Here is a 15,313-nt window from a genome sequence, read left to right as displayed (position 1 = left end):
ATATTTAGGTTTCTGTGTCTGTTTCTGCCTATGGTATGTGCCAATTTTCAGATGAGCAGTCAGACTGAGGCCCTATCGTGGCTGGACCTAGGAGAACCTTGATGCAGGATCTCAGCCTAAAGCCTTCACAATATCTCTCCTCCCATAAATTCTACTGGGCCTGATAGTTTCCTCCTGTAGGTTATCTATTGATAGTAGATGACAAGATGCTATTGTTTCAAAGTTCAGGGGAGTTATTCCCAGTGCCTTGGCTGATATTTCTCATCCATTAACAACACTAAAAAGAGTCTTGTGTTTAAGCTGTCAACATGATGGACTCACTGATGGTGAATGCATTGTTTTCTCTAAGTGTAGCCACACTTATCACATTGGTAACTTAATTAACAGGTTTTATGGAAACTCCTCTGGAGATCTCTATTCTGTGTCACTCAGAGACATGAACTGGAATCAGGCTAGTTTTGGACTCTACCGCATGTATTTTTGCTGATTCTGCATTCCCTTAGATTAGTTCTGTGTCCTTCCTCTCCAGCAGGCATTCATCGGTGTGCTGTCTTTTCTGTAGGCTACCGTAAAACAAAGTCTTCTGAAACACCTAGATGCTACATGTAAAATGATGAGTTTAGAAATTGTCGATAACACCTCTGAACACGATCAAGGTCAATTTCTGAAAACTATAGTCAAAAATTAGGAAAGTTTATATACTACTTACTGAGATTTAAACTATCTACCTTCATTATGCTTACAGTCTCATCAGTTTTTGTTTGTTTTGCCATTCAGAAGTAAATATAATCATCACAATCAGGATTCCAAACTCTACTGCTCTTGAAAAAAGTTGTATCAGCCCAAAAATGAGAAGCACTTTGATTCTGACTATGTCCCATTCCTTTCTAGTTCTGATGAAAGGCCACAGGCAAAAACATTGACTTCCATTTCCCTCTGTAGATGTTGCCTGCCCGGCTGATTTCCTCCAGCGCTTTGTGTGCATTGCTCCCAAGAAACAACGTGCTCGTTCTTTATCAAGTAGCTGTTTCTGAGAGCCTGGTTTAGCAATACCTACATGGTAACCACACTACCGAAAGCACTTTGCTATGTACTGCTTGGGATGACCTGTGGATATAGAGCCATATAATTGTATAGCATAGAAACGGGCTCTTTGGCCCACCATATATATGCCACCCATCATACTTGTCTATACTAAACCCACACCGGTATTAATTCCACACCACTCTAGGTATTGTCCATTTGCCTTGTGTATGATGTTAGTGTTCCTGTCTCCACCAACTCTTCTGGCTGCCTATTTCCAACAAAACTACTCTTCGGGTGTGAAGTGTAATCATTAGATGCCTTTTAAAGGTCCCCTTCACACCATAGCCCTTTGTCCTTTGGTTTTAGATGCCCATTTTATGAGAAACATATTCTGATTATTTACTTCTCTGCCTCCTTTACTCTCAGGTCATTTGTGTCTCCAGGGAAAACAAATCCTTCCTATCCAACTCAAGATCTTCAAAGAGGCAAATGTGCTTTTGAATCTTTTCTACACCTTCTGTCGCTTAATCACATCCTTTCTAAAGTGTGATGAGGAGATCTGCTCACAATACTCTAAATGTGGGTTAACCCACTCATTGTGAAGATGCAAAATGACCACCTAACTCTTATATTCAATGCCAATTCTGTGAAAAACTCAACAGAAATGAAAGGCTCCCTATTAGGTCTTATAAGCTGTTCTCTGTAAGTTAACATAAATGTCTATGTGTAGATAGTAAATTGTAGAATATATGATTTGTGCCTTTAGTGGATGAAGAAGGCAAAAAGAACAGTTGGGAGTCCAAACTGGGAAAGTGTACCTGGACCTTTGCTGCAGTACAGTGGTGGAATTTACTCACAATCCATTCTGATCTCACGAGAGGGATGTGCGAGCCATTAGCTCCGGGAACATATTTGAGATTAGTCTCAATTTAGCTGCATGCACAAGCAATATGCTTCCCATCTGTGACTATGTTCTGACTTTAAATAAAATTTACTGTTGGCTCAGAATTAACACTTATTTTAAGCTAATGAAAAAGGCAGCAAAAGCTGAAGAAGAATTCCTGAGAGAGAGGACTCACTTAATATCAGGGACTTGTCAGTGACAAATCTTTCACAAACTCTCGCATTTGAAATTTATATCCCATATAAATGTGCAGTTATTGCTGATAATTTACTGGATTCTTACACATTTCTTTGCCTTTTACAGTTTTTTTTCTTCTATACCCTTCAGTGTCATCATGCTATTGATTTCTGCTTTTACAGAGAACAGAGAAGAAAAATGATTATCACAACAAATATTTCATAAATAGTTATTGTACATGGATTTAAATTGTCTCCACTGATGGGTGAAGCCTTCTGTGGACCAATTAAGTGGGCTCACAGCACAACCACTGTTAAAGCTATGGCTCCTGTGTCATACATAATGCAGGGATCATTCCTCAAAGAAAGCTGAAAATTGCCAGACAGGTTCTGACTTGGCCTGTGCAGTGTTGACAAGAAGAGTAAGGTGAAAGGAGCTGTTGTTACCATGGGTAGTTCCCATAAGCATTATTTTTAATTTATTTTGAGTGACAAGAGTAATGCTGTTTATTTTATTGCCTGTCAACAGTTGCCCTTGAGAAGGTAATGGCAGATTTTGTTTTGTACGCAAAAATACAACTGCAGATGCTGTGGATCAAAGAATACGTACACGACGCTGGAAGAACTCAGCAGGTCAGGCAGAATCTGTGAGAAAAGAGTAGCCAACGTTTCGGGCCGAGACCCTTCATCAGGAATGGGGGGGAAGAGAGGGCCGAAGTCCAGTAACAGAGATAGGGGAGGGGGAAGGGCTAGAGGCGCCAGGTGGAAAACCAATCAGAGCAAGGATAAATGGGGGAAGGGATAAGCATGAAAGAACTGTAGAGGTAAAGGAGCAGAAAGTTGAAAGGGGAGAGAGGCAGAGAGGGACCTAGGATAGGGGAAGGGGGAGGGGGAGGGAATTACTGGAAATCGGAGAATTCAATGTTCATACCACCAGGTTGGAGGCTACCCAGACGGTATATGAAGTGTTGCTCCTCCAACCTGAGTTTGGCCTCATCATGGCAGTAGAGGAGGCCATGTATGGACATATCTAGATGGGAATGAGAGGCAGAGTTGAAGTGGGGGGCAACCGGGAGGTCCTGTCTATTGTGATTGACGGAGCGTAGATGTTCGACGAAGCGGTCCCCCAGTCTGCGTCGGGTCTCACCGATGTAGAGGAGGCCGCACCTGGAGCACCGAATGCAATAGACAACTCCAGCAGACTCGCAGGTGAAGTGTTGCCTCACCTGGAAGGACTGTCTGGGGCCCGGAATGGTGGTAAGGGGGGAGGTGTGGGGACAGGTATAGCATTTGCGCTTACAGGGATAAGTGCTGGGTGGGAGTTCTGTGGGGAGGGACGTGTGGACCAGGTAGTCATGGAGGGAACGATCCCTGCAAAAAGCTGAGAGGGGTAGGGAGGGAAAGATGTGCTGGGTGGTGGGGTCCTGTTGAAGGTGGCGTAAGTTTCAGAGGATAATGAGTTGGATCCAGAGGCTGGTGGGGTGGTAGGTGAGGACAAGGGGAACCCTGTCCCTGTTGTAGTGATGGGAGGATGGGTTAAGGGCTGAAGTGGAGGAGATGCGGGTGACGGCATCATTGATGACGCCAGAAGGGAAACCACGATCCTGAAAGAAAGAGGACATTTAAGAAGTCCTGGAATGGAAAGCCTCATCCAGTGAGCAGATGCGGCGGAGATGGAGGAACTGGGAATAGGGAATGGCATTTTTGCATTGGGCAGGGTGGGAAGAGGTATAGTCAAGATATTTATGGGAGTCAGTGGGTTTGTAGAAGATGTCAGTAGATAGTCTGTCTCTGGAGATGGAGACCAAGAGATCAAGAAAGGGGAGAGAAGTATCCGAGATGGACCAAGTGAACTTAAGGGCTGGGTGAAAGTTAGAGGCAAAGTTGATGAAATTGACGAGCTCAGCATGGGTGCAGGAAACAGCACCAATGTAGTCGTCGATGTAGCGGAGGAAAAGTTGGGGAGTGGTGCCAGTATAGATTTGGAGCATAGACTGTTCCACATAACCCACGAAGAGACAGGCATAGCTGGGGCCCATGTGAATGCCCATGGCAATACCCTTGATCAGGAGAAAGTGGGAAGAACCAAAGGAGAAGTTATTGAGAGTTAGAACAAGCTCCGCCAACTGGAGAAGTGTGGTGGTGCTGGGGAACTGGTGGGGTCTGTTAACCAAAAAATAACGGAGGGCTTTGAGGCCTTCTTGATGTGAGATGGAGGTTTATAAGGATTGAACATCCATGGTAAAAATGAAGCAGTAGGGGTCGGGTAATTGGAAGTTATTGAAAAGGTGAAGGGCATGGGATGTATCCTGGATGTAGGTGGGGAGAGTCTGAACTATGGGGGATAAAATGGAACAAACAAACAAAGTAATTGGTGCTCAACAAAGAAGATAAACCTACTAACAACACACACAAAATGCTGGAGGAACTCAGCAGGCCAGGCAGCACCGATGGAAAAAAGTACAGTCGACATTGCTGGCTGAAACCCTTTGGCAGGAGAAGTCCTAGAGTGACTGCATAGAAACAGACCGAGTAAAGTTTGTCCATGCCAACCTTTGTGCCCACCTATTTGTCCACATTAGGACAGTATCCTTTAATGCCTTGTCTATTTAATTATCTGTCAAAATGCCTATTAAAAGCTGTGATTCTCTCTAATTCCACCACCTCCTCTGGCAGCGTGTTCCAGTTAACAACTACTCTTTGTGTAAAAACAGCTTTGCCTTCAGGTCTACTTAAAACTCTAACCTCTCACCTTCAAACTGTGCCCTCTTATTTCTGAAACCTCTAGCATGGGGGAAAACGATTTTAACTATCTAGCCTATTTATATGTCTCATAGTCTTGCATACCTCTATCAGGTCCCTCTCATACTCTGCACTCCAGGAAAAACAAGCTCAGCTTATCCAGTCCCTCCTCAAAACCAAAGACCTCCAATCCAGGCAACATCATAGAACATAGACAGTATAGCACAGTACAGGCTCTTTGGCCCATGACACTGTACTTTTTCTTTAATCTCTTTCAAGGATAACCTAACCCTTCCTTCCCATTTTGCCCTCCATTTTTCTATCATACATGAACCTATCCAGGTGTCTCTGATATGTCCTTAATGTATCTGCCTCAACAAGTGGTTCCACAATTGAATTCCATACACTCACCATTCTCTGTGTGGTAAAATTTTCTTGAGCATCCTTTCTGTATGTACCTCTAATCATCCTAAAATTATGCTCTCTCATATTAGCTATTGTCACCCTGGGAATAAGGTGCTGGCTGCCCATGCTATCCTTGCCTCTTATGGCTATCAAGTCACCTCTCATTCTCCTTCCCTCCAAAGAGAAAAACCCTAGCTTACTCAACTTACCTTAAGACATGTTCTTTAATCCAGGCAATGTCCTGGTATTTCCTCTCTGCCTCTTTTCTCAAGTTTCCATTTCCTTTCTATAATGAGGTGACCAGAACTGAACACAATATTCCAAGTGTGGTCTTACCAGGATTTTATAGAGCTCAACCCTCAGCCTAATGAAGGCCAAAACTCTATATGCCTATCAACTTAGACTGCAAATTTGTGGGGTCTATTGACTGGACACCAAGATCCTTCTGTTCCTCCACACTGCTAAGAATCCTGCAATTAACTCCAAACTCTGCCTTCATTTTGAACCTTCCTAAGTGTATCACCTCACATTTCTTTGAATTGAACTCCATCTGGGCCTCTCAGCCCAGCTCTTGACCCCATCAATGTCCAATTGTAAACTACAATGTCCTACACTATCCACCTCACCACTACCTCTGTGTCATCTGCGAACTTGCTTACTCACCCTTCCTCATCTATGTCAAATTCACAAAGAGCAGGGGTCTCAGAACTGATTCCAACTAATCACTGACCTCCAGGCAGAAAACACTGTCTGCTCCATCTACCTTCTGTGGGCAAGCCAAGGTTCCCTGGGTTCCATGATACCTAAATTTCTGAATGAGCACATCATGGGGAACTTTGCCAAGCCTCCTACTAAAATCCATATGCACCACATCCACAGTGCTACCTTCAATTTGTTTTGTCACTTCCTCAAAGGAGACAAACAGCTTTGTGAGGCATGATCTGCCCCTCACACACCCATGCTGACTATCCCTAATCAGGTTATGCTTCCCCAAGTGCTCGTAAATCCTGTCTGGAAGAATTTTCTCCAATAATTTGCCTACCACTGAAATTAAACTCATTGGTCTATAGTTCCCAGAGTTATCCCTATTGCCATCCATGAACAAAGGAAAGGCATTTGCCACCCTCCTGTGACCATTGAGGATGAATTGATCATCACCAAAGTTGCAGTAATCTTTTCCTTCACTTCCCTAGAAGCCTGAGTCATATCACCTTTGGCCCCAGGAACTTACCTATCCAAATGTTTTTCCAAGGTTCTAGTACATCCTGTTTCTTAATTTTCACATATTTCAGCTTATTAACCTGATCCATTCTGATCTGATTAAGTTTCCTCCCAGTGGTAAGTACTGAAGTTTTCATTAAGTACTGTCCTTACCTTTTCCAATTCCAGGCAGATGATTTCTCTTTTATGCTTGATCAGTCCTACCTTCTCTTTAGTCATCTTCCTGTTTTACACCTAGGCCTTGGGTTTTTTCTTAATCCTACTTGTCAAGGTTTTCTCATGTCCCCTGCTAGCTCTCCAAAGTCCTTACTTCATGTCTACCCTATCAACCTGAAGAGCCCTGACTAATCATTGCTTCCTAAAGCTGAAGTATGCATCCTTTTTCCTCTTAACTAGATGTTCCATTCTCTTGTCAACCATTGCTCCTTTCCCACCCTTCCTTACCATCCTCTCCCTGATTCAGTGGGACAAACCTGTCAAGAACACCATGCTATTGTTCCCTAAATAACCTCCATTGTATATTTGCCAAATAACATCTGTCCTCAATTTACACTCCCAAGTTCCTGTCTAATAGCATATTCTGCGCCCCCCCCCCCCCCCAGTCAAATAGTTTTTGACTCTGCTCCTATCCCTGTACAAGGCTATGGTAAAGGTCAGGGAGTTGTGGTCATTGTCTCAAAAATGCTCTTCCATTAATTTGTCTCCTGACCAGATTTATCGCCTAATACTAGATCCAGTATGACTTCTCTTCTTGATGGCCTATACTTTCTGAACACATCTAACGAACTCTGCCCTATTTAAACCTTTTGCACTAAGGAGGTGCCAATCAACACTTGGCATGTTGAAGTCACCCATGACAACAGCCCTTGCACTTTTCCAAAATCTGCATCTCAATTTGCTCCTCAGCATTTCTTTTGCTATAGGGTTCTATAGAGTGCTTCCAATAGAGTGATTTCCCTTTCCTTGTTTCTGACTTACAGCCGCATTGACACCGCAAACAATCCCTCCTTTATCCCTGATTAGCAATTCCAATCCCCATCTCTTTTCCCTCCCTCCCTGTTCCTTTTGAAACTTCCAAACTCCAGAACATTCAGCAGCCATTCCTGCCCTTGTAAAAGCTAAGTCTCTGTAATGGGCATAATGTCATAGTTCCTACGTGCTGCCGATTTCCCCTCCACTCCCTTCATAGCAGCCACAACTTTCCTGTAATGTGCAACCGTTGCTGCATACAATACTCTAATTGTGACCTAGCCACTCACTGTTTTATAAAGTTGCAACATTATGTTTCAGCTCTTATATTCTAATGCCAATGAGTAGAGGCAAACATGCAATATGCCCTGTTCACCACCCTATCCGTGTTACCACTTTTAGGGAATTATGGACCAACCCTAGGTCATACTGCTCAGTAAAATTCATTAGCCACCATTTACTGCATATATACTACCCTATATGACTTCTCAGAATGTATGGGGATTAAATTCTATCTGCCAATGCCCCACACAACCTTCAATCTGATCTATACTCTGCTGTCACCTTGAGGATTATACACTGTTCTTGATGTAATATTGTTCAACCCTGGGTACTAAAGCATCAAGAACCAGCTTACTGTCAAAGAGAAGACACAGAGAAAACCATTTTGTATGCTTAGAGTTACTTTGTTTAATAAAATACCTGATTGGATTAACCCATCAGCTATTTGTATTATCTTAGTAAGTGATGTTGATATGATCTGTAGCATCAGAACCCAACTATATGAATATAACATCATCACTAAATGCAGAGAATTAAAGAGAGGTGTTGTTTTAACTAGGTCATATTAAATTGTGATACCCATAGCAGCTCTGTGTCCAGCCTAACAGCCATCAAGTACAGTACTGCAGCTAATATATTGATGTCCAATTACATCTCCTATCTCCCTGAATTGTCTGGACATTATACAATTTGGATATTATTGCCCATAAGCGTAGTCTCATTAGAAATCTGACAAGCCCACAACAAATCAAAATATGTTTCAAAATAGGATAAGCTGCATTCATTCACAGTTGGATAATACAGTATCACGATGACATAATCAAACATTATTTTATGATATCTAAACACTTGAGACAGCAATAAACAGGTTATAGAAAATAATTCTAATCCATTTCATGATTGATTCAAAGTGTTTCAAAATCCATTTAGCACATTTGAAATGATGTCTCTGTTCAGCTTAATTTTCCAGAACTGGTATCATGCACAACTGTTCTGATAGGTGGAACTTGACTAACTACTATTGAATATTATACTACTGCAAATATCATGGGGACACAGAAGTAAGATAACCTTGTTACGTTCTGAACTCATCATGGAATAAATTCTTAAACAGCCTAAGATGAAACAAAAAATTGGAAGACAATTCATAACAGCTGAATTCTAAATCATACAGTAAGCATTGTACCTACTGGGAGGTGTGTACAGAGGGTGGTTGATGTAATAAGCCATCCATGTGGTGAATCCCCAGTAAAAGGCACAGCCCTGGAAATAACAAAACAATAATCTTAACTAATTTTGTTGCTTTAAAATGTCCTTGATATAATTAAATTTTGAGTAAATATTATTTTAGATCATACACAGCATTTAAATGAATTGCAATCATTTCTAAGTTCCATCAGCTACTCAAGTGAATGTAGTTATCATCATAGCAGAAATTGTTGATCTTTATACTTTAAGAGAAAATAAGATCAGAATCAGATTTAATATCACCGTCACTTGTTATGAAATTTGTTGACTTAGTATTATTTTTCCTATACGATAACATAAAAGTAAATCAATTACAGTAACTATATATATGTATATTTGATAGTTGAATTAAAAATTGTGCAAAAACAGAAATAATATAAATAAGTGAGTTAGCGTTCATGGGTTCAATGTCCATTAAGGAATCAACTGGCAGAGAAAAAGAAGCTGTTCCGGAATCTCCGAGTGCATGCTTTTAGGCTTCTGCACCTCCTTCTTGATGGTAACAATGAGAAGAGGGCAAGTCCTGGGTGATGGGGCTCCTTAATAATGGATCCCAACTTTCCAAGGCACTGCTCTTTGAAGATGTCTTGGATACTATGGAAGCTAGTACCCAAGATGGAGCTGACAAATTTTACAACTTTCTGTATCTTCTTTCAATCCTGTACAATAGCCATCCCCCACTCCTCATGCCAGACACTGATGAAACTTATCAGAATGTTCTCCACGGTACATCTGTAGAAATTTTTTAGTGTTTTTGGTGACAAACCAAATCTTCTCAAACTCCTAATGAAATATAGCCACTATCTTGCCTTCTTTACAGCTGCATCGATATGTTGGGACCAGATTAAATCCTCAGAGATCTTGACACTCAGGAACTTGAAATTGCTCATTCTCTTCACTTCTGTTCCCTCTATGAGGGTTGGTTTGTGGTCCCTTGTCTTACCCTTATTGAAATCCACAACGAGCTCTTTGGTCTTACTGACGTTGAGTGCCAGCTTGTTGCTACGTCACCATTCAACTAACTGGTACATCTTGCTCCTGTATGCTCTCTCATCTCCATCTGAGATGCCGCCATCAATGGTTGTATCATCAGCAAATTTATAGATGGCATTTGAGCTATGTCGAGCCACACAGTCGTGGGTGAAGAGGGAGTAAAGCAGTGGTTCAGTACCTCCCTGAGGTGTGTCAGTGTTGATCATCAGCATATAGGAGATATTATTGCTAATCAGTACAGATTAAGAAGTTGAGGATCCAATTGCAGAGGGAGGTCCCAAGGCCCAGGTTCTGGAGTTTATCGATCAGGATTGTGGGAATAATGCTGTTAAACACTGAGCTATGGTTAGCATCCTGATCTAGGTGTTTATTTTGTCCAGGTTATCTAAGGCCATGTGAAGAGCTATTGAGATTGTGTCTACTGTAGACCTATTTGGGTGATAGGCAAATGGAAGTGGGTTGCAGTTTCTTTCCTTCCAATCTGCAATTACAATTTTGTCATGCCACTTTTCAAACAAAACTTAAGCCTTGGCTTTGTTTAGTTATTTGCAACTTAAAATAGATAATAGAATAAATTTATGTAACCTCGACTAATTAAAATTTATGATCCATGATAGGTATCATACTTCAGTGCCTGCAAAGAGTGCAGGAAAATGTAATCTGTTTCATATATACAGCACCTTCGTCTTTTGTATATCAGTGTCATTAAGGCCAAGCACTGTTGGCAGCTCATCCTTAAATGTTCAGTCTCCTCTACTGATCAGCAATGTATGAACGCCCTTTCTCAGAACAAGATTAAGTTTGTGAACACTGTTTTATCAGCAGCCATTTTTTTAACTGCAGATGTTGTCAGCACTTTCAGATGTGATCCCTCTGAGCATTTCACTGTGACAGTTAACAACAGAAAATGCAGCCAGATCAAGATAAATTACTTTTGCTCTGTAGTCCGTATTCTTGTACTGATATACATTGTGGAGTGGCTATAGCTCAGTTCCATTCATTGATGTTCCTGATTGTTTCCTGCTCTGAGGAATTACTGCATCATATATAAGATCCAGCTTCCTGACCTTGACTTGTTCCTTATGCATTGACTGTGTTATCAACCTCATGAGATCTATTCAACCTAAACCTATCTGGTTTAAGATGGTGCTACTGAAGACGTACAATGGCTTACTGGTGGGTCAAAAGCAAAGGAATTGAATCAAAAACATTATTAGTAACACTTTGATGTAAATTGTGGTAAAGTATCACCACAAACAATGAAGAGGTGAGTGAGGGCAGAGTGAACTTGAGAGCGTTGCACTGCCGATCGATGCACCTGGAGCTGGAGCCATGCTGGTTGGAGTGAGCAATTCGGAGGGGACAGAGAACTACAGATATCATCCAACTAACATCAGTGAAAGGGTGCATCACTCTAAGCACTGATCCAATCTGGAGAGGTCGAGAATAGCTTGTTTGGCAGCAAAATCCTGGTCTGAAGCAAATCGCCGAGCAATGCCTTCTAGGCCCAGAGTGACCTGCCACAGCAAGACCCAGGTTCTCATGCGCGATACTATACGTAGTTGGGACAATCTAAATTCTGGTTCCGATAGACTGGAAATGCAGGGTGTTGAATCTTGGGCAATGAGTGTCGAGAGTTGAATTGCTCTAAGTGCCAAGCCAATTTGGAGGGGTCACGAACGGCTTCTCTGGCAGTGAGATCTGGGCCAGGAATGATTCATCATGATGGTGTCCAGGTCCTAGTGCGAGGTTCAGACAATTTAAATACCAGCCCACATAGTCTGGTATCTCCTCTCTCTGATGCTAAGGCTGTGAGACTGCCCTTGGCTGCTTTGCTTCGTGTCTGCGAACTTTGTGGCGATTTTCCCTGCTAATACGATGAACTAAATACGATGAGGCTTGGGGCCTACTCTGAGCTGCTCTGGGGATTTGGACCTAAGGACTCAATTTGGTTCAGAATGCCGTCATTGTTGTTCTATTCAGTTCATCATATTAGCCCTTTCCACATGTGCTCAGTAGTTGCTATAGGGAACCGTTCTTCGGGGAACTGATGAGAAAGTTGTAGAGTCATGAATTACAAGACAAGGGCACAGAAGTTGCTGTAATGGTTGGAGGATTTATGGTGCTGTTCCCTATAAAGAGGAACCTTGTTCTGTTTGTGAATGGCCTGATTTCATCATTTCATAAGTGGCAATTCCATACCCTAAGCCAAGCACTGATCCACATTGGTATTACACTTCTTCAAGTTCATTTGTACAGTTAATCTACCTCCAGAAAAATGATGGTTGGTTGCTCTCTATTAGGAAGAGAAAGCCAATGTTTCATGCAACTAACTAAGAAATGTTTAAACTATATTTCTTCCCAAGAAAAAAACAAATAAATCAGTCAGTTTTTATCTGAGTAGTGTAGATTATGAGTCTGAAATAACCTTCTTGAACTTCCAATACATCAACAACTTCAGTAGTTGTGAGAACGTGACATGCAGTACCTCAGAAGCATATGATGCCCTGTCCTTTTATGCATCATCAGAGAGGGGTAAATATCCACCAGTAATATGGATGAACTCAATGTTAACAAAAAAGTTCAGCAAACAACATGAACCAGTTTCTGATCCAGTGAACTCAACAGAAAGATATGACAATGGCTCTGTTTGGTACTATTTTGTGTAAATTCCTACCACAATTTTTGTAATATTTTATAACATTTCAACTTATTTGCTCTAGCCTTGAAGAAGATAAATTTGGGTTAATTGTTGACCTGTCTATTAAACTTGTAATGGGTTTGTTTAAGTGCCTGGAACCTCCTAAATTACTCTGCATACCTTCCGCTGAACAGGTGTTTGCCTCAGTTAATTTTGAAATGAAAAAGATGCTTGCAGTAAGCAGGCTGAGCCTCATTTTACCCTGAACTTCATGGTGCATTGCATTGCTGATCATACTATGATGTTTTTCTCGGACTTGCTTGCAGGAGTTGTGAATGGGAAAATGGCTGTCCATTGTACCATAGCAATCATCTATGGAATAGCAGCAGAAGACAAGCCAAGTTTAAAAGCTGTTTGGTTTTGAGGAGTTTGACACAAAGATTGAGAGTGCCTGATACTAAAGTTCAATCCCTGCTGCTGCTTCATAACATCATTGGATCAGTTTTGAGCTTAATTATGAATCCAATCCATGATCTCCCTTGGATGCCATGTGAACTAACCATCCAGACTTGCCTGCCATTTTAAAGGTATTGCTAAAGTTCATATAAATAATATCAATTGTTCTGCTGTTATCTACAGATTTGGATTTCTACTCAAAGAACTCTAATAGATCTGTTGGACTTAACTTCCCATGCGTTAAGCCACACTAACTACCTTTCTAAGTGTAGTGGATCTTACCCCTCAGAATTCCCTCCAACAACTTAACCAACACCAATGTCAGACACACTGACTTGTTGTTTCCTGCCTTGTTTTTTTCCCACCCTTTTTAAACAATGACACCATACTACCCATTCTCCAGACCTCTAGAAGCTCACCTGTGGCCAGAGAGAAAGAATACCTGCAAGGGTCTCCACAATTTCATCTCTAGCTCTCCACCAGGTCTGAGAGTGGATTAAGGGAGAATGTTTTTGTGGGCAGGTCTACATATCATGGGTCACTGCCTCAAAAGATTGTAAGACAATTTGGAACTGAGATATGAAGAACAAATCTCTTCATTCAGAGGGGTGCAGAATCTTTGGAATTCTGGATGCTGAGGTGCTGAGTTCATTCAAAACAGAATGATATATTTTTGGATATTACGGAAATCAAGGATATAGCACAGTTTGTATGGCAGCTGCTCTGCCTAAGAAGGCAAGAAGCTACAGAGAATTGTGGAAAGAGCTCAGCACATCTTGAAAACCAACCTCACCTCCATGCACCTTCTTGCTGGCGCAGAAAAGCAGCCAGTATCATGAGAGACCTCCCCTATCCCAGACATTCTCTCTTCTTCCACTGACCACTGGGCAGAAGATACAGAAATCTGAAAGCACCTACCACCAATCTCAAAGACAGCTTTTATCCCACTGTTAATCGAACATCGAATAGTCTCCTTGTATGGTAAAATAGACTCCTGACCTCATAAGCTACCTAGTCATAGCCTTTATATCTAATCATCTGCCTGGACTGCACTTCCTCTGTGATTTTAGCTTCTTACTTTTTATTTTGTTATCGCTCTTTCTTTGTGCTATCTCAATGTATAGACTTGGTGAAATGATCTGTGTGGAAGGATGTTCACTGCACCTCAGTAATATGACAATAAGGAACTAACTACCAAGGAATCGACAATTCGGTGGTGGTAACGAGTGGAGGTTGAAGCTGCTGAATGTGGATAGGAGGGCTCGGGCTCGGGAGGGTTTTAAAGAACTGAGTCATTAAAGATGGTGAACTACTACCTGGTATTAGGAGAATATGAGGATGGTAAAAGAAGATGGAGTTGAGATAGGAGATCTTGACAAATAACAGGGCCAATAACCCAGTTCTGTTTTTAATTTTCATGCTCTTTTCACTTTTGCTCTCCTTGAACATGCCATTTGCGTGACACTCCCAGTGCAGTAGTAGAGAGCTGAAGTAGGCAGTTGGTGTCTTGGAAACTGAATGCTTAGCTTGATCTCCATGGTCAGGGTGTATGAGAGGTGACAGTGAGGTCCGGCAGGGCGCACATCATGTGGGGACTAAGCAATTTAAGTGCTTCAGGGGAAATCAGATTTTAATGTTCTAGAAGAAAAATGGGAATCTCTTTTTTGCCAAAGCATTGAGGTTGAAAACCACAGGAGAATTTGAGGAATTTTAAACCAGAGGATAAAATGTGCCTCAGCAAAGAAAAGTCTCCCCACAAGATCAGGGGTTATATTTGATTATGTCTGACTCATGGAAACAACGACACTGATTCTATGGTTTTTCAGCTGCATTTCCTAGAATTGCAGGAAATTTTGAGACCAATATAACTTAGAAGAGTCAGAACTGATATTAATTCCTTTTTCCTGACTTTTGTCTGGTTTTACTTATCTGGCTTCAACTATGCCTATTAATTTACATGTGAAAAAATATTGCAATACCACAAATAGATTGTATCATTTCAGTAGGTTTTATAGAATATCAGATAGAGATATTCCAAGGAGGATTCACCCCACATATTAATAAGTCCTGGCGAGTGGTCTCAGCCAGAACTGTTTATTCATTTCCATACTCAGTATACTGCCTGCCCTGCTGAATTCCTTGTGTGTGCTGTTAAGAAATTAATGCTTGACACTGGAATGAGTCATGGCCATGCCTGCATTGAATCGTGTGTATGAAATGTTGTTGGACCTAAAAGGACTATTCCCTCTG

General features: G+C 41.5%; 1 protein-coding gene across 1 annotated transcript in view; it reads right to left on the bottom strand.

Annotated features, from left to right (window-relative positions):
- The window catches only part of LOC132397467 (trans-2,3-enoyl-CoA reductase-like), a 182,099-nt gene that overhangs the window by 37,105 nt on the left and 129,681 nt on the right, over nucleotides 1-15,313 (bottom strand). The window contains exon 7 of the mRNA XM_059976299.1: nucleotides 8,916-8,988. Within this exon, the coding sequence (XP_059832282.1) occupies nucleotides 8,916-8,988 (73 nt within the window). The remainder of the gene's footprint in view (nucleotides 1-8,915; nucleotides 8,989-15,313) is intronic.

This window comes from Hypanus sabinus, chromosome 7, assembly GCF_030144855.1.
Source record: "Hypanus sabinus isolate sHypSab1 chromosome 7, sHypSab1.hap1, whole genome shotgun sequence".
NCBI lineage: Eukaryota > Metazoa > Chordata > Chondrichthyes > Myliobatiformes > Dasyatidae > Hypanus > Hypanus sabinus.
Note: the sequence above shows the minus strand (reverse complement) of the source record. Positions and strands in the feature narration are given on the sequence as shown.